The 21,473-nt window shown below is 44.0% G+C and overlaps 1 protein-coding gene across 2 annotated transcripts in view; it reads left to right on the top strand.

Moving 5' to 3' along the window:
• The window catches only part of ANKDD1A (ankyrin repeat and death domain containing 1A), an 82,691-nt gene that overhangs the window by 54,984 nt on the left and 6,234 nt on the right, over positions 1–21,473 (top strand). For both annotated transcript variants that reach the window (XM_040414262.1, XM_040414263.1), the window contains 8 exons: positions 4,068–4,166; positions 9,249–9,347; positions 10,781–10,879; positions 12,474–12,572; positions 14,368–14,466; positions 16,690–16,788; positions 17,261–17,356; positions 17,471–17,672. In XM_040414262.1, coding sequence (XP_040270196.1) covers positions 4,068–4,166; positions 9,249–9,347; positions 10,781–10,879; positions 12,474–12,572; positions 14,368–14,466; positions 16,690–16,788; positions 17,261–17,356; positions 17,471–17,672 — 892 coding nt within the window. The remainder of the gene's footprint in view (positions 1–4,067; positions 4,167–9,248; positions 9,348–10,780; positions 10,880–12,473; positions 12,573–14,367; positions 14,467–16,689; positions 16,789–17,260; positions 17,357–17,470; positions 17,673–21,473) is intronic.

Below are 21,473 nucleotides of genomic sequence, written 5' to 3' on the forward strand. Positions count from 1 at the left end.
GAGCCATAGCTTTTATATTTTTTGGGCGATTGTCTTAAATAGGGTATCATGTTTTGCGGGATGAGGTGACGGTTTAATTGGTACTATTTTGGGGGTCATAAGCCTTTTTTATCGCTTGCTGTTGCACTATTTGTGATGTAAGGTGACAAAAATAGCTTTTTTTGGCACAGTTTTTTTTTTTTTTTTTTTTTTTTAATAGTGTTTATCGGACTGGGTCTATCATGTGATATATTTATAGAGACGGTCGTTACGGACGCGGTGACACCTAATTTGTGTATTTTATTTTTTTATTTTTTTTATAGGAAAAGGCAATTTCTTTTTTTAATTTACATTTTTATTTATTTATTTTTCATTTTTATTATTTTCACTTTCCTTTTTTATCAAGTCCCTCTTGGATCATGAAGATCCAATGGGGCTGATGGCTGTACTATACTTTGCAATGCTCTTGCATTGCAAAGTATAATACTATTAGATGCCCTGTAGGTGGCAGCACCAGATGCCTTTGCCATGGCAACCGGACGCCTTTGCAAAGCGTCCGGTTGCCATGGCAACCATCGGGCGCTGCTATCAGAGCTGACACTCGCTGCTGATGGCGGCGGCTCAGGAATGGAGCCGCCGCCATCACACACAGCGGGGGCACAGGATCGGGGGCAGCGCTGGAATGGGGGGGGGGGTTGTATTGGGGTACGGCGGCTAACCTTGAGGGTGAGGGAGGCTGGGGCAGGAGGGGCGGGGAGACAGCATGGGGCGGACCGCATCAGGGAGGGACTACATAAATATGGACGGGGAAACTACTTCATCAGGGGCAGGCGCGCACAGGGGGGTGTTGGAGGAGCACAGATCGGGGGGCACAGGAAAGGGGCACAGATTGGGGGCCACAGAGACACTACCTGATTTCAGGCTGTGATCTGCAGAGCGCAGATCAGAGCCTGAAACCGGCATTTTTTCCACTGCCGCGATCCGATTGGTTAGTCTGCACAGACTAACCAATCGGATCGATTGTCGGCAAGGGGCCACTCTGATTGGTCCCTTGCCGGCATTACTGAACTGTATGCTGTCCGTGACAGCAGCAGTGCGGGGGCAGAAGCTTTAATCCAAGCGCTTTGCAGCGCTTGGATTAAAGAACTGTCTTGACGTTTATAGACGTGATAGCTGCACGGGGCATGTGCAGCTATCACGTATATATACAGATTGCAGTCGGGAAAGGGTTAAGGATGGTGCCGCACTGTGAATGGAGATCACTCTGCACAAGCATTACTTTCTCCATTTACTGCTCTGGGACTTCTTAAACTATGTGGAAGTCCCATAGTGGTGAATGGAGAAGTGGGTATGCTTGCTCAGCGTCCCATAGCAGTGAACGGGCGGGATGCTGTGCAAGCGCATTGTGCTTTCCATACTTGGTGGGGCCCTGTGCTTGAGATAGGAGCAGGTCTCAAAAATCAATATGTTGTAAATGTCCAGATTGGACAGGGTTTGCAAGAAATTGGAAGCAAATAAAATGTTCCAGTTCCTTTTTATTAATATTTCATTGTAATATTAGCGATATCGGTGGCAATGTTTGTAGATCCGTATATCTTAAATGGCTTATACTGTGATTTTATGTAAAAAGTGAAAAATGGATATCTTAGAATACATGACAATCTCTTTCTAAAGCTAGAACCAGCCCTCCACATCCACTGCTCCAATTGCTCTGCTAAATTATCTTCCACTTGGCAGCTCAGGGGCTGTGTCCTTTCTGGTGCAGCTCTCTCCTTGTAACTGCAACAGCTTCCACTGAGGTCTAATCGCAGATCACCTGGACTCTTCCTGGCTTAGGAGTTCATGCTCTAACTCCATATATGGAATCAGTGCTATGACAATGAAGGGGGTATTCCCAAGCATGGTCAGTATGCTTGGGGACACCCTGTGTATTGAAGTCTAATTACCCTCTCTTTCTAAAAATGTAATTGTGGAATTTGAACTCACAACCTTCTACATTAAAGGCAAGAACCTTAACCACTGAGCTATTGAGCTGAATGCTAAGCTGTGATGGAAAAACTTCATAGTAGTTTCTTTTTTTTTTTTTTTTTTTGTAATTGTAAAAAAAAAAATGTATGGCACAAAATAAATGTGTAATTACTAAAAAGAAAATACCTCTGATATATATGAATGCATAGTATGTGGTAAACTGCTATTGAGGTTTTTAGCCATAATATAGTTACAGCCAATTAACATGAAGCTCTATAGCTCAGTGGTTAAGTTTCTTGACTTTAATGTAGAAGGCTGTGAGTTCGAATACCAGCAGAATCATAAAAAGAGGCTAAATAAAACTTAAATAGACAGACCAACCTTTTTAATTTGTGTAACTTATTTTTTTTTGGGAAAGGTAGCAACCCTAACAGAACCCCTGCTCCCCGGTGACCTCCCCCCTTCCCCCATAACCTTTTTTATAGTTATGTCTACGGAGATTTGTGGGGGCTCATTTGAGGCAAATGTGTTTTTTTTTTTTTTTGACAATACCATTTTGGGGTGTGTATGACTTGATCACTTTTTATTCAATTTTCTTGGGAGATAGTGATGAAAAAAACCCCGGCAAATCAGCCTTTTTTACGTTTTTCTGTTTTATCCTTCACCATATGGGCTAACTTTTTTTTAAAATATATTTTAATAGTATGGGTGTTTTTGCATGCGACGATGCCCATAATGTTCTTTTTTTGTTTATTTTTATTTTGGGGAAAGTGGGGTGATTTTACGTTTTTATTTTTATTTTTTTATTTTTTAGATTTTCAAAACTTTTTTTTAATTACTCTTCATCAGATTGCAACTTATACAGAATAAGGGTCCATTCACACGTCCGCAATTGGAACGGAATTGCAGACCAATTCATTTCTATGGGGCAGCACGATGTGCTGCCCGGATCCAGAATTGTGGATCCGTACTTCTGGGTCCGCTATTCCGATGACTAAAAAATAGAACATGTCCTATTCTTGTCCGCAATTGCGGACAAGAAAAGGCATTTTCTATGAGAATGCCGGCGATATGCAGTCCGCATATGCGGAACGCTCATCGCCGATGTCCGTGTTTTGCGGATCCACTGACCCTAATGGAAATTGCTCCATTATTCTGTATATAAATCACTATATCAGTTTAGTGCTGGTACCTAGTGGCCTGAACTAGGATATACTAATAATGACCCTGGAAGCCTCATAAAATAGAAGGTGTAGCAGCACTCAGGGTATACCGGCCTTGATGTGGTGGTGCACGCGGTGTTGAACGTCAGTCCGTAGCGTCGATCCAAGTATCCAAAAATAGTAAAACCGCAGCACTCTCTTGTCTCTTAAATCCCTTTTATTTAATCAAATTCTTGCGACGTTTCGACCTGAACGGTCTTTTTCAAGCCTTGAAAAAGACCGTTCAGGTCGAAACGTCGCATGAATTTGATGAAATAAAGGGATTTAAGAGACAAGAGAGTGCTGCGGTTTTACTATTTTTGGACCCTGGAAGCCTAGTACAGGCTGTGGCTCATTTTTAGAACAGGGTGCTTACCCCGATCTCCGCTGGGGGAAGGCGTGTTTGAGCAGGAAGCCCGCGCTTCTGTTTTTTAACACTCTCAGATGCCGTCGTGACATTTGACAGATATTATATATATTTTACACACACTCTGATGCCCTAGTTCTCGGCAGTCATGTGCAGACCCGGGCTCTCGGTGCTTCCAGGGAACTGGTAGGCATTGCAGCAGTGCCCTCTCTCCATCCACCCCCTGCCCCAGCGGCCGTTACAGGACCATCCCGACTTCTGTCAGTGTCGGCTCCCGCTGTGATCTGGAGCACTGTATCGGCACAGCTTGTGCAGGCCTCTTCATGTCCCTGCATCTGGATTAATAGCGTGGGCAGCAGGGACTTAAATGACTCGCACATGCTGCGCTGACTCAGCGCTCAAGACTAAAAAAAATCAATATCACAATTTTTTAAAAAGGAACATCGTGGGGCTGAAAAAAGCATATTAATTGAATTAATTTGATTAATCGCACAGCCCTACTTGAGAGATCATTTTGCAAAAACGTACTTACTGTTTTTCTTCTCCTCTAGCTCGGGAGGACTGCATTTCACCTGGCAGCTGAACATGGAAAGTTAAAGGTGGTGGAATTCTTGATAGGATCCGGCTGCCAGCATAGCCTAAAGGACAAGGTATCTCTGACATGTAAACCCTGACTCAGATTTGTAGGAATCTTATTACTATTGATTCTTTTATTCTTTCATATTTGCTTTCATCTATTGTAATGCAGAAGTCTGGAAGCATTTATTCTGTGTGCAACTAGATATGTCTTTTTTACGGGGGATGCACTTGAAAGGAAATTGATTCTTGTTTATTAGGGGATGGAATGCAGTGGTTATAACAGAAATCTGAGGGATGGTCCTGTCCTCCCTGCTGATGCTGTTACTGCATCGATTACTTAAAGGGGACTTTTGTATCAATGGCCTATGCTTAGGATAAGTCATCAATATCAGATCAAGTACAAACAGACAATATAGATAATGAGGGTGACCACCTGAGTCAAACAGAAGAATTATATGGTAAGTGGTCAGAATAAAACTTAACGTTTAATTAAGATATTTAGAAAAATGGGTCCCAAGATAAGAGATAAACAATTTATATAAATATACACAAGCGGAGCACCACGGCGGTTTACCAGACAGATGTAGATGGTGCCAGAACCAAATAAGCAATAATGTAAGATGCACGGCGGCACCAGGAAAATAACCGGTTGGTCCTGCCGCACAGATGAGGTACCAACCGGTGCGGCAGGACCAACCGGTTATTTTCCTGGTGCCGCCGTGCATCTTACATTATTGCTTATTTGGTTCTGGCACCATCTACATCTGTCTGGTAAACCGCCGTGGTGCTCCGCTTGTGTATATTTATATAAATTGTTTATCTCTTATCTTGGGACCCATTTTTCTAAATATCTTAATTAAACGTTAAGTTTTATTCTGACCACTTACCATATAATTCATCAATATCAGATCGGCAAGAATTACACACCTCTGCCCACTGTATGGAACTGGGTACGGCTCCCATTCATGTGTGACAGCAGTTTTTGTATCCATTGGCGTACTCCAGTTCAGGGTGTCTCTTTCTGGGTGTGACGGCAATAATAATGTGAAGAAAGGGGTGGAAATTGGCTCTTAACCCCTTAAGGACACAGCCTTTTTACACCTTAGGACCAGGCCATTTTTTGCAAATCTGACCAGAGTCCCTTTAAGTGCTGATAACTTTAAAACGCTTTGACTTATCCAGGCCGTTCTGAGATTGTTTTTTCGTCGCATATTGTACTTCATGACACTGGTAAAATGAAGTCAAAAAAATTTATTTTTTTTGCACCAAAAAATACCTATTTTAACAAAAATTTGGAAAAATTTGCAAATTTCAAAGTTTCAGTTTCTCTACTTCTGTAATACATAGTAATACATTCCCCATATGTCTACTTCATGTTTGAATTGTTTTGGGAATGATATTTTATTTTTTGGGGATGTTATAAGGCTTAGAAGTTTAGAAGCAAATCTTGAAATTTTTCAGAAATTTACAAAAACTCAATTTTTAGGGACCAGTTCAGGTCTGAAGTCACTTTGCGAGGCTTACATAATAGAAACCACCCAAAAATGACCCCATCTAAGAAACTACACCCCTCAAGGTATTCAAAACTGATTTTGCATACGTTGTTAACCCTTTAGGTGTTGCACAAGAGTTATTGGCAAATGGGGAGGAAATTTGAGAATTTCATTTTTTTGTCTAATTTTTCATTTTAACCCATTTTTTCCACTAACAAATCAAGGGTTAACAGCCAAACAAGACTATCTTTATTGCCCTGACTCTGCCGTTTACAGAAACACCCCATATGTGGCCGTAAACTACTGTACGGCCACACAGCGGGGCGTAGAGGGAAAGGTGCGCCGTTTGGTTTTTGGAGGGCTGATTTTGCTGGACTGTTTTTTTGGCACCATGTCCCATTTGAAGCCCCCCTGATGCACCCCTAGAGTAGAAACTCCCTAAAAGTGACCCCATCTAAGAAACTACACCCCTCAAGGTATTCAAAACTGATTTTACAAACTTTGTTAACCCTTTAGGTGTTGCACAAGATTTAATGGAAAATAGAGATAAATTTCAAAATTTCACTTTTTTGGCAGATTTTCCATTTTAATATTTTTTTTCCAGTTACAAAGCAAGGGTTAACAGCCAAACAAAACTCATTATTTATGGCCCTGATTCTGTAGTTTACAGAAACACCCCATATGTGGTCGTAAACAGCTGTACGGGCACACGGCAGGGCGCAGAAGGAAAGGAACGCCATACAGTTTTTGGAAGGCAGATTTTGCTGGACAGTTTTTTTTTTTTTACACCATGTCCCATTTGAAGCCCCCCTGATGCACCCCTAGAGTAGAAACTCCAAAAAAGTGACCCCATTTTAGAAACTACGGGATAGGGTGGCAGTTTTGTTGGTACTAGTTTAGGGTACATATGATTTTTGGTTGCTCTATATTACACTTTGTTATTTACAAAATTCATCTGACAGGTTAGATCATGTGGTAATTTTATAGAGCAGGTTGTCACGGACGCGGAGATACCTAATATGTATACAATTTTTTTTATTTATGTAAGTTTTACACAATGATTTCATTTTTAAAACAAAAAAAATGTTTTAGTGTCTCCATAGTCTAAGAGCCATAGTTTTTTCAGTTTTTGGGCGATTATCTTAAGTAGGGTCTCATTTTTTGCGGGATGAAATGACGGTTTGATTGGCATCTATTTTGGGGTGCATATGACTTTTTGATTGCTTGCTATTACACTTTTTGTGACGTAAGATGACAAAAAATGGCTTTTTTTACACCGTTTTTATTTTAATTTTTTTACGGTGGTCATCTGAGGGGTTAGATCATGTGATATTTTTATAGAGCCGGTCGATACGGACGCGGCGATACCTAATATGTATACTTTTTTTTTTATTTATGTAAGTTTTACACAATGATTTCATTTTTGAAACAAAAAAAATCATGTTTTAGTGTTTCCATAGTCTAAGAGCAATAGTTTTTTCAGTTTTTGGGCGATTATCTTGGGTAGGGTATGATTTTTGCGGGATGAGATGACGGTTTGATTGGTACTATTTTGGCGTACATGCGACTTTTTTGATCACTTTTATTACCTTTTTTGGGAAGTAAGGTGGGCAAAATTTAAATTTCATCATAGTTTTTTATTTTTTATTTTTATGGCGTTCACCGTTCGGGTAAAGTAACATAACCGTTTTATAGATCAGGTCGTTACGGACGCGGCGATACCAAACATGTGCAGGGAATTTAATTTTTTACATTTTTAATCAGTGATAAATGTGTTTTTTGATTTTTACTTTTTTTTTCACTTTTTTTCACTTTTTTTTTGACCCAGACCCACTTGGTTCTTGAAGATCCAGTGGGTCTGATGTCTGTATAATACAGTACAGAACAATATATATTGTACTGTACTGTATTTTACTTACACTGAACAGATCTATGCTTTTAGCATAGATCTGTTTAGCACCATGGATAGCAGGATGCCTGAGAGGCGTCCTGTTGCCATGGGAACCTTCCCCGTCTGCTCAGAACTTCGCAGACGGGGAAGGGTAAGCACAGGGCTCAGGGGAACTCTCTGGGGGCTCTCTCCCTCTCCCATCGGGGGGCTGCAAAGGCACAGCAGCCCCCCGATGGGAGAGGGAGGGAGCTCCCTGCGCTGTTAACCTTTTCCATACAGCGGTCCGTACGGACCGCTGTATGGAAAGGGTTAAACGGTTGACATCGCATCGCAGATGTCAGCCGTTTATACCAGGGTGCCAGCAATGTGCTGGCACCCTGGTATACCCACTAGAAACCAACGATTATACAAGGGGAGGCGGGCGGGGGATCGCGATCCCGCCTGCCGCACCGCCCGCCTCCCGCACCGCCCTCAACCCTCCCCCTCCACCTCCCGCCACCATAAAATCATTCGGGGGTGCAGGGGGGGGTAATAAAACATTATTTTAGGCATATAAAGTTTCTGATCCCCGCGGTCAGGGACCGCGGGGACCAGAAACTGCAGAAATCGCAGCAAACCGCAGGTCTGAATTGACCTGCGGTTTGCCGCGATCGCCGACATGGGGGGGTCACGGGACCCCCCCGCGCATTTAGCCTAGGTGCCTGCTCAATGATTTGAGCAGGCACCGGGTTCCGATCACTGCCGGCCGGGCGGCAGTGATCGGAACAACTCATGACGTACCAGTACGTCATGTGTCCTTAAGTACCAGGACATCATGACGTACCGGTACGTCATGTGTCCTTAAGAGGTTAACAAGCTCTGCCTCTAATTCCACCAGATGTAAGGCAGCTATCCTATAAGTCAATGTTCGATCCTTGAAATAGGCCTTAAGACATGACTCCGATATTAACTAAGCCAGCACCTCATCTGCAGACAGCTGTTTTGGGGTGATTGCCCCTCATCAGTGCAGAGCAGAGAGTACTGTCCTTAACTGGATAGCTGGCACTTCCAAAATGAAGTGATCAAAGCTTTATTTCAGATCCCAGAAGCATAAAAGAGCATCAAGGCCTCCGTCAAGCTGCATACTGTAGTTTTCCTCTACGACAAAGAATTCCAGGCCATAGCACAACTGGGCTGATGGAGAGCATTAGGTCGGCTTCAGACAGGGGCAGGTACAATTTAGCATCCATATCATGCCCGCAAAACCTGAAATCTACCAGGGTTCTTCTATAGTGATCACTTTAGAACTCTGTGATGTTTTGGTTCCAGCTGATGCATGGGAGATCTAAGAACTGGGACTATAATACAGTTGCGGCCCTAGATATAGTTAGATGTATTTGTACATTAGAACGACCTGCTCTCCCTGTATTCATTAGAGGCCATTTGGAGAGGTAAAATACAGAGCGAGCTCAGCATATATGTGGTACTTGCCTTCCCTGAATTTATTGGAGGCCAGTTGGCACCAAAAGAAAGATCATTTAGTGTAGGTTCCTGTCCAAAACAGATCACCTTGCCGTGGTGGATGGGCACAAATGATTTTGTGCAAAAATGTATTTGCCAAGACTCTCACATTTGCTGTATATAATGAGCATAGCATTAGCACTAGTATATTTTTTTGTAGTGAGTATGGCACTATTTTATATATTTTGTATATTGCATTGTGGTTTTTTTATTAGAACAGTAAGTATTCCTCAATAGGTCATCCTCAGTAACACTTCATTATATTTCAGGAGGACAACACAGCTCTGCACCTAGCAGCAAAGAATGGCCATACAAAAGTTTTACAGACAATAGTTGAGATCAGAGTGGCACTCAGTGAAAAAAACCAGGTGAGGGGAAACTGCTTTTCAGGACTGTAGATAAAGTACATTTTTATTGGCTTTTAGCGCTCATATAAAAGGAACATCTTGCATACCTCTAACTTATGTACATAAAGCCATAGGGTATGTTGACATATGTTGCAGACATTCCATACATTAGAATGGAGTTGTTGTTGCTACAGTATGTGGATGGATGTCTCTGAATCCCATTCAGATGAATGGAACCGTTGCAGAAATTTCCACAACAAATCTGACTCCTGTGAATATACCCTAATGGCTCATGCATACGAACGTATTTTCTTTCCGTCTCCATTCCGGGTTTTTTTTCGGACCGCATGCAGAACCACTCAATTCAATGGCTCCACAAAAAAATACGGAAGTTACTCAATGTGCATTCCGTTTCCGTATGTCCATTCCGCAAAATGATAGAACATGTCCGCATTATTGTCCGCATTAGGACTGTTCTGTTAGGGGCCAGCTATTCCGTTCTGCAAGATACTGAATGCACACGGACGTCATCCGTATCTTTTGTGGACCGCAAAATACATACGATTGTGTGCATGATCCCTTAAAGGGACTATCCAACCTCTATAATGGGCCCCTCGTATACAATATACTTACCTGCTCCCAAGTACCCACGTTTCTCCGTTCCGGAGTGACGGAGGCAAGGAGCAGGTAAGTATAATGTTTACGAGGAGCCCCGTCATTAGGGGAGGGGGGCTCATTATAGAGGTTGGATAACGGTCTGATTTCACAGGCTATTGTTGTGAATGAACCGTTCCTTCTTGGCAGTCGTCCACTTGCTAGCGGAGGAGACCGCTGCTATTACATCTCCTCCTCAGTATGAGAGGAGTGATCATTATACCATCATTGTTTGCCGGCAGCAGAGCGTGATTAAACACCACCATCTGCAGCCTGCAAACAATGATGTGTGTCTAACTCCTCCCAACCGCTCCATCTTAATGCACTGATAGAGAAATTCAGGTTTATTTAATTGCATTCTAAATTAGGCGTCTTGTCAAGTAAATCACTACAAAAGGTGCAGTGATTTATGTATTTTTATATTCGCATCCACACATTATCCCATCTTGTGTAGGATGCTCTTGTGGTGCATGTGGTCCCCTGCCGACATCCTCCATTGGATGCATTTTTGCTGGGGATTGCCGTGCGGAGGAATTGCTCCCCCGGTTATAAACACGCCACAGTGTTTGGGGTTTTTGAGCATTTCCTCCCATTTTAGGCCACTTTATTTCAGTGATTTGTCTTGTCAAGTAATCAGAACACTTGTCTGATACCCACAGAAATAACATATCCTAGCCTAGAAAAATCTAGGGGTACATTACCAAGTTGCATTGCTGTAGAGCCACTGCATGCATTTTTCTAGTGTGCATAACTTTTTGAAAACCTGGTTTGATAAATTGATCTATTTCGTCAATGAACAGGAAGGACTGACCGCCTTACATCTTGCTACAGAAGGTCGCCATTCTGATTGTGTCAGAATTCTCTTGGAAGCCGGATGTGACGTCAATGTGCAAACAGAGGTAAGGCTTCCCTTTGGTGATGAAATGCAGACAGTGGGGCAATTTACTTGTCAAGCATCTAAACTTTATTATAAAAGTACAAGAATGAATAAAACGGATGCCAAATGCCCAAAGAGGATGATGAACATGTACATGATGAAAAGCAAAAAAGTCATAGAGTGAAACAACAGTGCCTCTGCAGGTCAGATGCATAATCTAGATCTAGAATTCAAAAAGATGGTAAGAATACATATCAGCCATAATAAAATTGAATATAGATGGATTCAAAATAGGGGTCCTATTATTATTATTATTATTATTATTATTATTATTATTATTCTAATAATAATAATAATTAGGAGGTATAATACCTAATGAGGTGAGGATATCCATGGAGAACAAACCTTGTGAAGCTGTTCTACTCCATCCAGTCTAGTGGGCAATAACGTCTCGTATATAGCAATAACTACAGGGCGTTCTCCATTGAGCAGCAGCAGCATGGATACGAGCAGCTAACAGTATATATTGTATTAATTTTAGAACAAATCTATTCTCATGGTTTAGATTTGTCCCCTAAGAGGGACAAATGAGGTCTACTTGGACAGGACTCTCCTTTGACTTCTGATATCAAGTTTTGTACACGAGACCACAACGCAAGACCACCAAATAAGATGTGTCATACCTCTGACTGAGCAACCACAAAAGCAAAAAGGTGACGGTGTAGAATACATAGTGTGTAGTCTAGCAGTAACATAAAAAGGCCTGTGTAAAATGTTCAAAGATTTTTTTTATTTATTTTTTTGGTGTGTATATAATAGGAAATCGTAAAATTTTCTAATATAATATGTATTTGAAATTCTGCATACATACCTACATATCAGGCAGTTGACCCCTATATGCAGAAGAAAGGTATTTGTAACAGTCCGATGTAATGTATCCATGGCCTAACTGACACATGGCATCAGCATACCTCCCAATTTTTTTCTGCACTAGGCCACGCCTCTAACCCCGCCCAAAACATAATTAAACACCTAATCCCAACCAGTGCCCTTAATGCCCCCAGATATTAGTTACTCCCCCTTCATACCACCACACAGTATTCATGCTCACATTGTGCCCCCTCACGGAAATATGCCCTGTTGTGGGCCCCTAACAGAAAGTAAAAAAAAACAAAAAAAAAAAACACCACATGCTTACCTTGTACCTAGCAGCAGCAGGACATCGTCTGATCTGTGGAGGAGGCGGACTGCCGCCCCCGCCCCCCGCACATACTAAAGGTGTGGAGAGTTGGTGTTCCGTGAAATTTCCCTACCCTCGTCACTTCCTGTTGTGACGCGGCCGCACCGGACATGACGTTCCCAGCTTTGGAAGGAGGTGTGCCGCACAGCGACGGGGTAGGGGAATTTCACACCAGTAGATGTATTATACGTGTCATGTTATATTTGTAGCATAGGTTTCCAACTGTGTCCATTCAGTATTCATCATATAGATAATTCTATCACATGTCTAGGATTTCACTGTTTCCGTATTTTTTTTCATGTATTCTTGTCGTCCTTTTTATTCTCAGGAGTATACGTTTCTTAAACAGTCACTGTTATTCTGTATTGCTTCACAGAAGGGAATGAACGCTCTGCATTATGCCGCCTTCCACGGGCTCGAAGACATTGCCAGTATGCTCATCGATGCAGGAATTGACATTAATGCAGTGAACCATGTAAGTTGACTTGTGATGTCATTAGTGGACTTTGATCACTATGCACATTGGGGGGGATTTATCATGAGGTTAATATTTGAAGTCCCTTTTGCTTGATTCTGTGTTTGTGCCAAATTCATCAAAAAGCACGTTTGCCATTTGATAAATTTGGCTCAACTTTAAAGAAGCACTCCCACAAAAATGTTTATTCTCTAACCTGTTAGACTACTTTGCCATCTGCTCTTTTCCTTTCCGCTATTGAGATCAGTCATAGGAACTCAATAGCAGGGGAAAACACTTTTTTTTCGTTTTGTCCCCATTCATTGTCAATGGGGACAAAACTGAACGAAAAGGAGTGCACCAGAATGCATTCCGTTCCGTTTGGTTGCGTCCCCATCGCGGACAGAATAATTCTGTCTGCGATGTGGTGCGGAGCAAGACGGATCTGTCCTAACTCGCAATGTAAGTCAACGGGGACTGATCGGTTTTCTCTGACACAATAGAAAACGGATCTGTCCCCCATTGACTTTTAATGGTGGTCATGACGGACCCTTCATGGCTATGTTAAAGATAATACAACTGGATCCGTTCATAACGGATGCAGACTGTTGTAGTATTGTGACGGAAGCGTTTTTGCTGATCCAAGGCGGATCCAGCAAAGACGCTGGTGTGAAAGTAGCCTTAGAAAGGTACATGATGTAAATTGTAGTGAAGATAATCTTCTTACCATTGAGTGTATTTGTGAGTGATCCTCAGCTGTGTCATGTGACCAACACTCTGCCTTTATGTGTGGGCAGGAAGTCTGTTTCTCTGTGTATTCCTATGGGAGCCTCAATGTCAGTCTCATAGGAATGAATAGAGAAGTAACGGACTTCCTGTCCTGTGTCAGTTGGAGATCAGTGTTTGTCACATGACACGGCTGAGGATCAGAAGGGAGGTTATAACTCCAAAATACAGTCACTGGTAAGAAGATTACCTTCACTGCAGGTGAAGGTAAGGCTACTTTCACACTCGCGTTTGGTGCGGATCCGTCATGGATCTGCACAGACGGATCCGTTCAGATAATACAACCGTCTGCATCCGTTCAGAATGGATCAGTTTGTATTATCTGTAACATAGCCAAGACGGATCCATCTTGAACACCATTGAAAGTCAATGGAGGACGGATCCGTTTTCTATTGTGCCAGATTGTGTCATAGAAAACGGATCCGTCCCCATTGACTTGCATTGTGTGTCAGGACGGATCCGTTTGGCTCCGCTTCGGCAGGCGGACAGCAAAACGCTGCAGGCAGCCTCCAAAGCGGATTGGAGACGGAACAGAGACAAACTGATGCATTCTGAGCGGATCCTTTTCCATTCAGAATGCATTAGGGCAAAACTGATCCGTTTTGGACCGCTTGTGAGAGCCCTGAACGGATCTCACAAACCGAAAAGCCAAAACGCCAGTGTGAAAGTAGACTAACACTTTTGTCTAGAAATGCTACTCCAGTTTTCTGCACCCCGCCCTTACTGGAGTGGCTTTGGGACTTTATAAAAGTCCCAGTCCTAAATCTGGAGTTAAACTCATTAACAGGCTACTTTCCAACCTACTCAAGTCACAAAAGTGAAAATCTGGAGTGCGGGGCTTGATAAACCCCCCCTTGATTTCTTTTATATCCAACATTTAAAAATAACGATATAAGACACTATAACTGGGGAGAGTTGTGGCTATCCCCATGTTACAAATGGTAAGGCTACCATCTTATTTTATATTGTAATGCGTAAAATTCAGTTCTACCCACTAGCAGTTAACAACTTCTTTTTTATTTTTTTTTAGCAAAAGTCAACTGCCCTGCATATATCTGTCCTGCAGAACTTTCCATCCATATCAAAGCTTTTCATTGACTGCGACTGTGACCTGGACATTACAGATTATGTAAGAGATGAGCAAGTTACTTGTATTGTGAATGAGTGTCTTCTATGTCGAAACACATATTATTATGGTTTTTATTGCTCGATATTTGCATTAATGTCTATTGCGACACAGAGTTTATAATCCATGGTAGAAAAAAATATTACAGGGAAATTAAAGGCGTGGCCCCATTATAAAGACTTAACCCTTATTCTGATCACCAGAGGTCCAACTGCTGGGGTCCCCACTGATCATGAGATTGATGACCCACTGTTTCCTGTTTTTGCAGAACGGAATTGCGGACCCATCCATTTCTATGGGGCCGCACGATGTGCTGCCTGGATACGGAATTGCGGACCCGCACTTCTGGGTCCGCAATTCCGTTCCCAAAAAAAATATAGAACATGTCCTATTCTTGTCCGCAATTGCGGATAAGAATAGGCATATTCTAGAAGTGCCGGCGATGTGCGATCCGCAAAACACGCTACGGACGTGTGAATGGGACCTTAAGCTGTATATTAACTCTAACTTCACACTGAGTTTTTTTTGGCACTCATTTTGGAGAGTTTCCGCCTCAAAATAAACTCCAAAAAACACCTCATGAAAGAAAAAAATTAGAAGAAAACGTTGAAAGCACATTTTTAAAATCCATTGTGTGAACATCCCCTAAGTGTGTGTACTTTAAGGTGCTCAACACTAGTTGCAGGAAAAGTTGCTGGACTAAAGTCGGGTGATTCAGTTGTTGATCAAGTCGACGAGATTTTATAGTAGCAGCTGCTTTTTCATTAGCTCTTTCTTCCTACTAGAGGCGTAGATAAAGACCAAGGGGGTCATTAAATTAAGGCTGCCATTTTAGACGCCGGTCATAACAACTCTTGCGCTGGTGGTGGATCCGCCATAGTTATGTAGAGGCGCCGGCCTCTACATAACTTCAGCGCATCCACCGCTGGTCTAAATCTACGCCAGCTTCCTTTCTCGTGTACATTTAGAACATTTTGTACGCCTAAAACAGGCGTAGAAAATGATGCATGACGCCAGCCTGGCGGCCTGCCCACTCCACATCCCCTCTTTCGACCTGGCGTGAGCGGGGAAAAGTTGCAGATTGCAGCGATAATAACCTTTGGCCCGCATGCTGCGACAGATATATGCCAGACAACTGGTGTAATTCTGATAATAAAAAAGTTCCGTTTTAGTCCTCCTACAGACAACCAGTCCTATAGATGAAGCCAGGCTAAGACTACACCGTGACGTGGGGCACAGTGTGGCACTACTGCGTCATACACTAAGTTAGGCAGGAATCCGAGCTTGCGGGATTTCTGTGCAACCACATTTACTAGCTTTAGTTCTGATGGCAGTGCAACGTTTAACTTTAAAGTCGCCCAGTCGTTACTCGCTGTGTAGCCCTAGCCTTAGATGCCAGAAATGGACACAAATTCCATAGCTGAATCTGTGGCTGTGCAGATTTCCCCCCCCTGTATATGGATATCTGCGGCTAAATCCGGCATCAGGATTCTAAGTTTACTGATCCTGATATCTCCGGATTCATGTCCATGTTAAAGGGATTATGTTTTTAATTTTCTATGTATTCCAGATATTGAAACAAACAAAAGATAAATTCCTGCAGTTTTTCGCACTGGCCACCATGTCTAATAATTAGCATCACTTCTGGCCTGTACAGATCACTTTACTGCAGTTAACTCTTTCTAATCCTGCCTGTAATATCACCTCTTTGTACAGATAAGATATGATCTACGATTCACAATAGGCGATTGTCGGATCTTATGTATTCTTTCCTTGTACAATGACCTCTACACAGGTCACAGAGCACGCCTAGAAAACTCTCTCATAGAAGTCAATGAGGTCCCCTCCTGACCATTGTGTCTATGGCTCTTTTAAGGCAATTTTCTTAATGCTCTCTAAATGATGTTAAGAACATCTCAGGCAAGATGGCCACCCCCATAATCATGTTCAAGAAATAAATAAAAAAAATCTGAAAATAAAAACAGATTAGACAAAAGGAGATGTGTTACTGTCTGAATTTAACGGATAAAGATTTTGGTGACACAATTCCTTTAATATTTCTGGTGGCTAGAACAATGAGAGTCTTATGTTGTGATCAAAGGGCCTAATTAAGTGTTGGTCAAACTGTTGTCTGAATGAGCACAGCTCCTGCATTTGTGCCAGTCCCAAACTAATGCCAGCGTCTAGGACCTATTTCGTATGTGTAATGCGTCCTTGTCTTTCCAGAGACTGCAGACTCCGCTCCATATCGCAGCAGAACATGGGAGGCAGGACATGGCAGAAATGATCCTCATTGAAGGGGTGAATCTGAAGTTACAAGACAAGGTACAACGCTGACCCTTAAAGGGTTTGTGCACCTTTTGTGGGGGGACTCGCTCCTTGAGAGACCTGCGAAGAGAAGCATACCTGCTTCCCGACACTGACTCCGACTCCTTCTCTCTCCGGCCTCAGCTTCTTCTCTCAGCTCCCAGGATGTAAACTTCCGTTTTGATGCCACAGCAGTGACCTGTGCCACTTGTCATGACAAATGGTCATGTGACACAAGGGAGGCGGCTCACTGCTGCAGCCAGCGATTGGCTGCAGCGGCGTCAAAAAGGAGAAGCCGAGGCAGGACAGAGAAGGAGCGGTGAGCCATCTCCCAGAAGCAGGTAAGTATTCTTCCCTTTGCAGGTCTGCCAAAGAGGGAGGTTTGCAAAAAAAAACCTCAAACATGCCCAACCCCTTTAATACTGCATGTAGGTGGAGCTGTACAGTATATAACCCTGTACCCATATAGCAAATGTGCTCTACTTTCCAGCAAGGGAAGACATCACTTGATGTGGCTGCTCGCGGGAATCACATCAACTTGGCAGACATGATCATTAAGGCAGATCGATTTTACAAGTGGGATAAGGTATGAAGGAAATGTGCCATCCATATGTCCTAACACTGCAGAAGACTTAGTTTCCTAATATTTCCTTGGGAAGCATCTGGATTCAGATTGGTTTCTTGATCTCTTTAATGACAGGACAATTTGAACAGTGATTCAGACTCCTGGGGGGCCAGACACTTGACTTTCAGACAGGACCATCGCCTGGAGACGCAGCATATCCGCTCTGTTATTTGGAGGCTTGCGACAAAATACTTGAAACCCAATGAGTGGAAGAAGCTGGCCCAATACTGGAAATTCACAGATGCCCACATCCTGGCTATAGAGCAGCAGTGGACAGGTATAGAAAATGCCACTGTACACGTTATCATTTTAAAACCTTTTCACATTAGTTTTTTCTTATTCTAGCTGAGTAAGAGCACCTTCACACGCAGCAGATTTTGTTGCATAAAATTCTGCAACTCAAAATCAGTTCCATTCATCTGCATTGGGGTCATTTTGGCTGGAAGCACATGGATTTCTGCAGTCCCATTCAAATGGTTGGAAATTATTTTCAAATTCTGCATCATGTGAAGGTACTCAAAAAATCAGAAGTAGAAGTATTTCTTAAAGGGGTTGTCCAGCTTTTTGACTTTTTAACTTTGATCCCCAGTCTGTAGAATATAGCTGTTTCGCAGCACAACCCCTTTTAAAGGGACTTTCCCATCACAGACAATGGGGGCATACCGCTAGGATATGCCCCCATTGTCTTCTAGGTGCTGGGACCTGCACCTATAAAGAGAACAGAGGTGGTGGAGAGTGGTTACGCATGCACAGCTGCCCTTCATTCATTTCTATGGTGCTGCCGAAAATAGCCAAGCGCTGGTTCAGCTATTTCCGTCGGCCCCATAGAGATGAATGGAGTGGTGGCGCCGCAAGTGTGGTGCGCTCCCATTCACTTGTATGCGGAGAGCGCTTGCGGTGGCTGGACCCCGGGAAACCTGGGGTCCTCCAGCAACCGCTCTCCCCGCTCCATTCTCAGCGTAGAGGTGGGACCCACACCTATCAGACAATAGGGGCATACCCTAGCGATATGCCCCCATTGGCTGTGATGGGAATACCCTTTTTTAAGTACACTTGTCAGAGCAGTGTCTTATAACAAGCCGGGGAGACAAATATTTTTATGGTGGTAGACTAGGTAATGCATAACTTTTTTTCTTTCCACAAAGAATTACCTTCATTTACTAAATCCGTAATACTCCTTTTAAGGAAAATACGGTTCCATAGCATGATGTGGTGCTAAAATCTCATTATGATTATCATAGAGAGTAGTTACACTTCTGGAGATTCAAATATGTATACTAGACTATGTAACTGGTTCACATATACATGAGCTCACATGCAGGGCCGGATTAACGTAGGGGCGGATGGAGCTGCAGCTCCAGGCCCCTGCATGAAAATAGGCCCAGCAGCCCGCATACAGGGCCGGACTGGCACGGCCCGTTAGGCCGGTAGCCTTGACTGCTGCACGGCCTGCCGTGCCGACAGCGAGGAGGCTCCTTGACTGGTGCAGTATTACACAGAGGGACTGACAGAGAGAGGAGCCATCCCCCGGCCCCGCCCCCAACAGCAGGCTCCAGCACGGACATTGCCCGGAGCCTGACTCCTCCCACACATGTGACTGATCACATGATCATGACATCACGGAAGGTCCTTCAGCCTGCTAGCTGCTGCTTGTGCAGAGCTGTCATCCGGCTGTTCAGGGCTGTGTATCAGGTAGGACTCGGAGGCTGAGTACAGAGTACAGTCATAGCACACATCCCCTATAACAGTGCATCATCCATAGGTCCCCCATAACAGTGCCAACCACAGATCCCCATAACAGTGCCAACCACAGATCCTCCATAACAGTGCCATCCACAGATCCCCATAACAATGCCATCCACAGATCCCCCATAACAGTGCCAACCACAGATCCTCCATAACAGTGCCATCCACAGATCCCCATAACAATGCCATCCACAGATCCCCATAACAGTGCCATCCACAGATCCTCCATAACAGTGCCATCCACAGATCCTCCATAACAGTGCCATCCACAGATCCCCATAACAGTGTCATCCACAGATCCCCATAACAGTGCCATCCACAGATCCCCATAACAGTGCCAACCACAGATCCTCCATAACAGTGCCATCCACAGATCCCCATAACAATGCCATCCACAGATCCCCCATAACAGTGCCATCCACAGATCCCCATGACAGTGCCATCCACAGATCCTCCATAACAGTGCCATCCACAGATCCCTCATAACAGTGCCATCCACAGATCCTCCATAACCGTGCCATCCACAGATCCCCCATAACAGTGCCATCCACAGATCCCCATAACAATGCCATCCACAGATCCCCATAACAGTGCCATCCACAGATCCCCATAACAGTGCCATCCACAGATCCCCATAACAGTGTCATCCATAGATCCCCTCCATAACAGCGTGATCTACAGATCCCCCATAACAGTGCCAACCACAGATCCTTCATAACAGTGCCATCCACAGATCCTGTATAACAGTGCCATCCGCAGATCCTTCATAACAGTGCCATCCGCAGATCCCCCATAACAGTGCAGGGGTGTGGAAATTTTTAAAAAAACTACTTGTCGAAGGACTAAAGCGGGGGCTCGATCTACTTGTTCCTCATGACAACCTACTTGTCCTGATACAAAAAATAATTTTAAATCAAAACCTTATTTCAATGCACCGCCACGCTTTCTTATGCAGGGATGGGTGGCTGGCTTGCGTTCCAGCCTTTGTGGTGTGAAATGACTAAGTTTAGGCCTCGTTCACACCAGATGATTCTGTCCAGAATGCCTACATCGCGGCCGGCTCACTATGTTGTGGGGCAGGAGGGGGCGTGAAAATCCATTGAAGTGAATGGCACCGTAGCCACAGGCGCAGGCGATCGGATGCACGGGATCGCAAGGCACAATTATGCCTGAGGTCCGGTCACAAGGCTGCTTGCAGCATTTTGTTTTGACTGGACCGCAGACATAATGTGCCTTGCGATCCTGTGCAGCCAATCGCATTGCAGCCGTTGGGCATGGTTATGGTGCCAATCACTTCAACAGACCACTACGCCCCCTCCTGCCTCACAATATAGTTAGCCGGCCGCAATGCGGTGCAGGGCATTCTGGACAGAATCAGGCCGGAACGCACTGCCTGGTGTGAACGAGGCCCTTAATGTGATCACAGCAATTAGTTTAGTGCACACTCTTGCTAATCTTAGCACATTACTACCCGTACCTCTAGGTGGTTTAGGCAAACTAGCTGCTGATGTGGCATGGAAAGGACCCCCCTCACCTTCCCAGTTTGACAACACATGCAGAACCTTTCATTGCTCCACCCCTCCAGCTCTGTAATTTCTTCTTCCCCACGCTGTCACTACACCACGCCCCCCCCCCCCCCCCCCCTTCCCACTCTGTCACCGCGGCTGCGTCACTGCTCTTAGAGATGGGAAGTTCGGATCTTTTTCATGAATCGGATCTTCGGTTCACTTGCTGAGGCTACTTTCACACTATCGTTCGGAGCGGATCCGTCTGATGTTTCATCAGACGGATCCGCTCCTATAATGCAGACGTTTGCATCCGTTCAGAACGGATCCGTCTGCATTATAACTTAGAAAAATTTCTAAGTCTAAAAGTAGCCTGAGCGGATCCGTTCAGACTTTACATTAAAAGTCAATGGGGGACGGATCCGCTTGAAGATTGAGCCATTTAGTGTCATCTTCAAGCGGATCCGTCCCCATTGACTTACATTGTAAGTCTGGACGGATCCGCTCGCCTCCGCACGGCCAGGCGGACACCCGAACGCTGCAAGCAGCGTTCAGGTGTCCGCTCACTGAGCGGAGCGGAGGCTGAACGCTGGCAGACTGATGCATTCTCAGTGGATCCGCCTCCACTGAGAATGCATTAGGGCTGGACAGCTGCGTTCAGGACCGCTTGTGAGCCCCTTCAAACGGAGCTCCGAACGCAGGTGGGAAAGTAGCCTGAGTCGGCTCTCAAGTGAACCAAAGGTCAGGAGGGACTGGCTCCTGGCAAACACAGCTCTGCTGCAGTGAATGCCGTGGAGCAGATTGTGATGTAGTGGCTATAGTTATTG

Source organism: Bufo bufo, chromosome 1 (assembly GCF_905171765.1).
Source record: "Bufo bufo chromosome 1, aBufBuf1.1, whole genome shotgun sequence".
Taxonomy (NCBI): domain Eukaryota; kingdom Metazoa; phylum Chordata; class Amphibia; order Anura; family Bufonidae; genus Bufo; species Bufo bufo.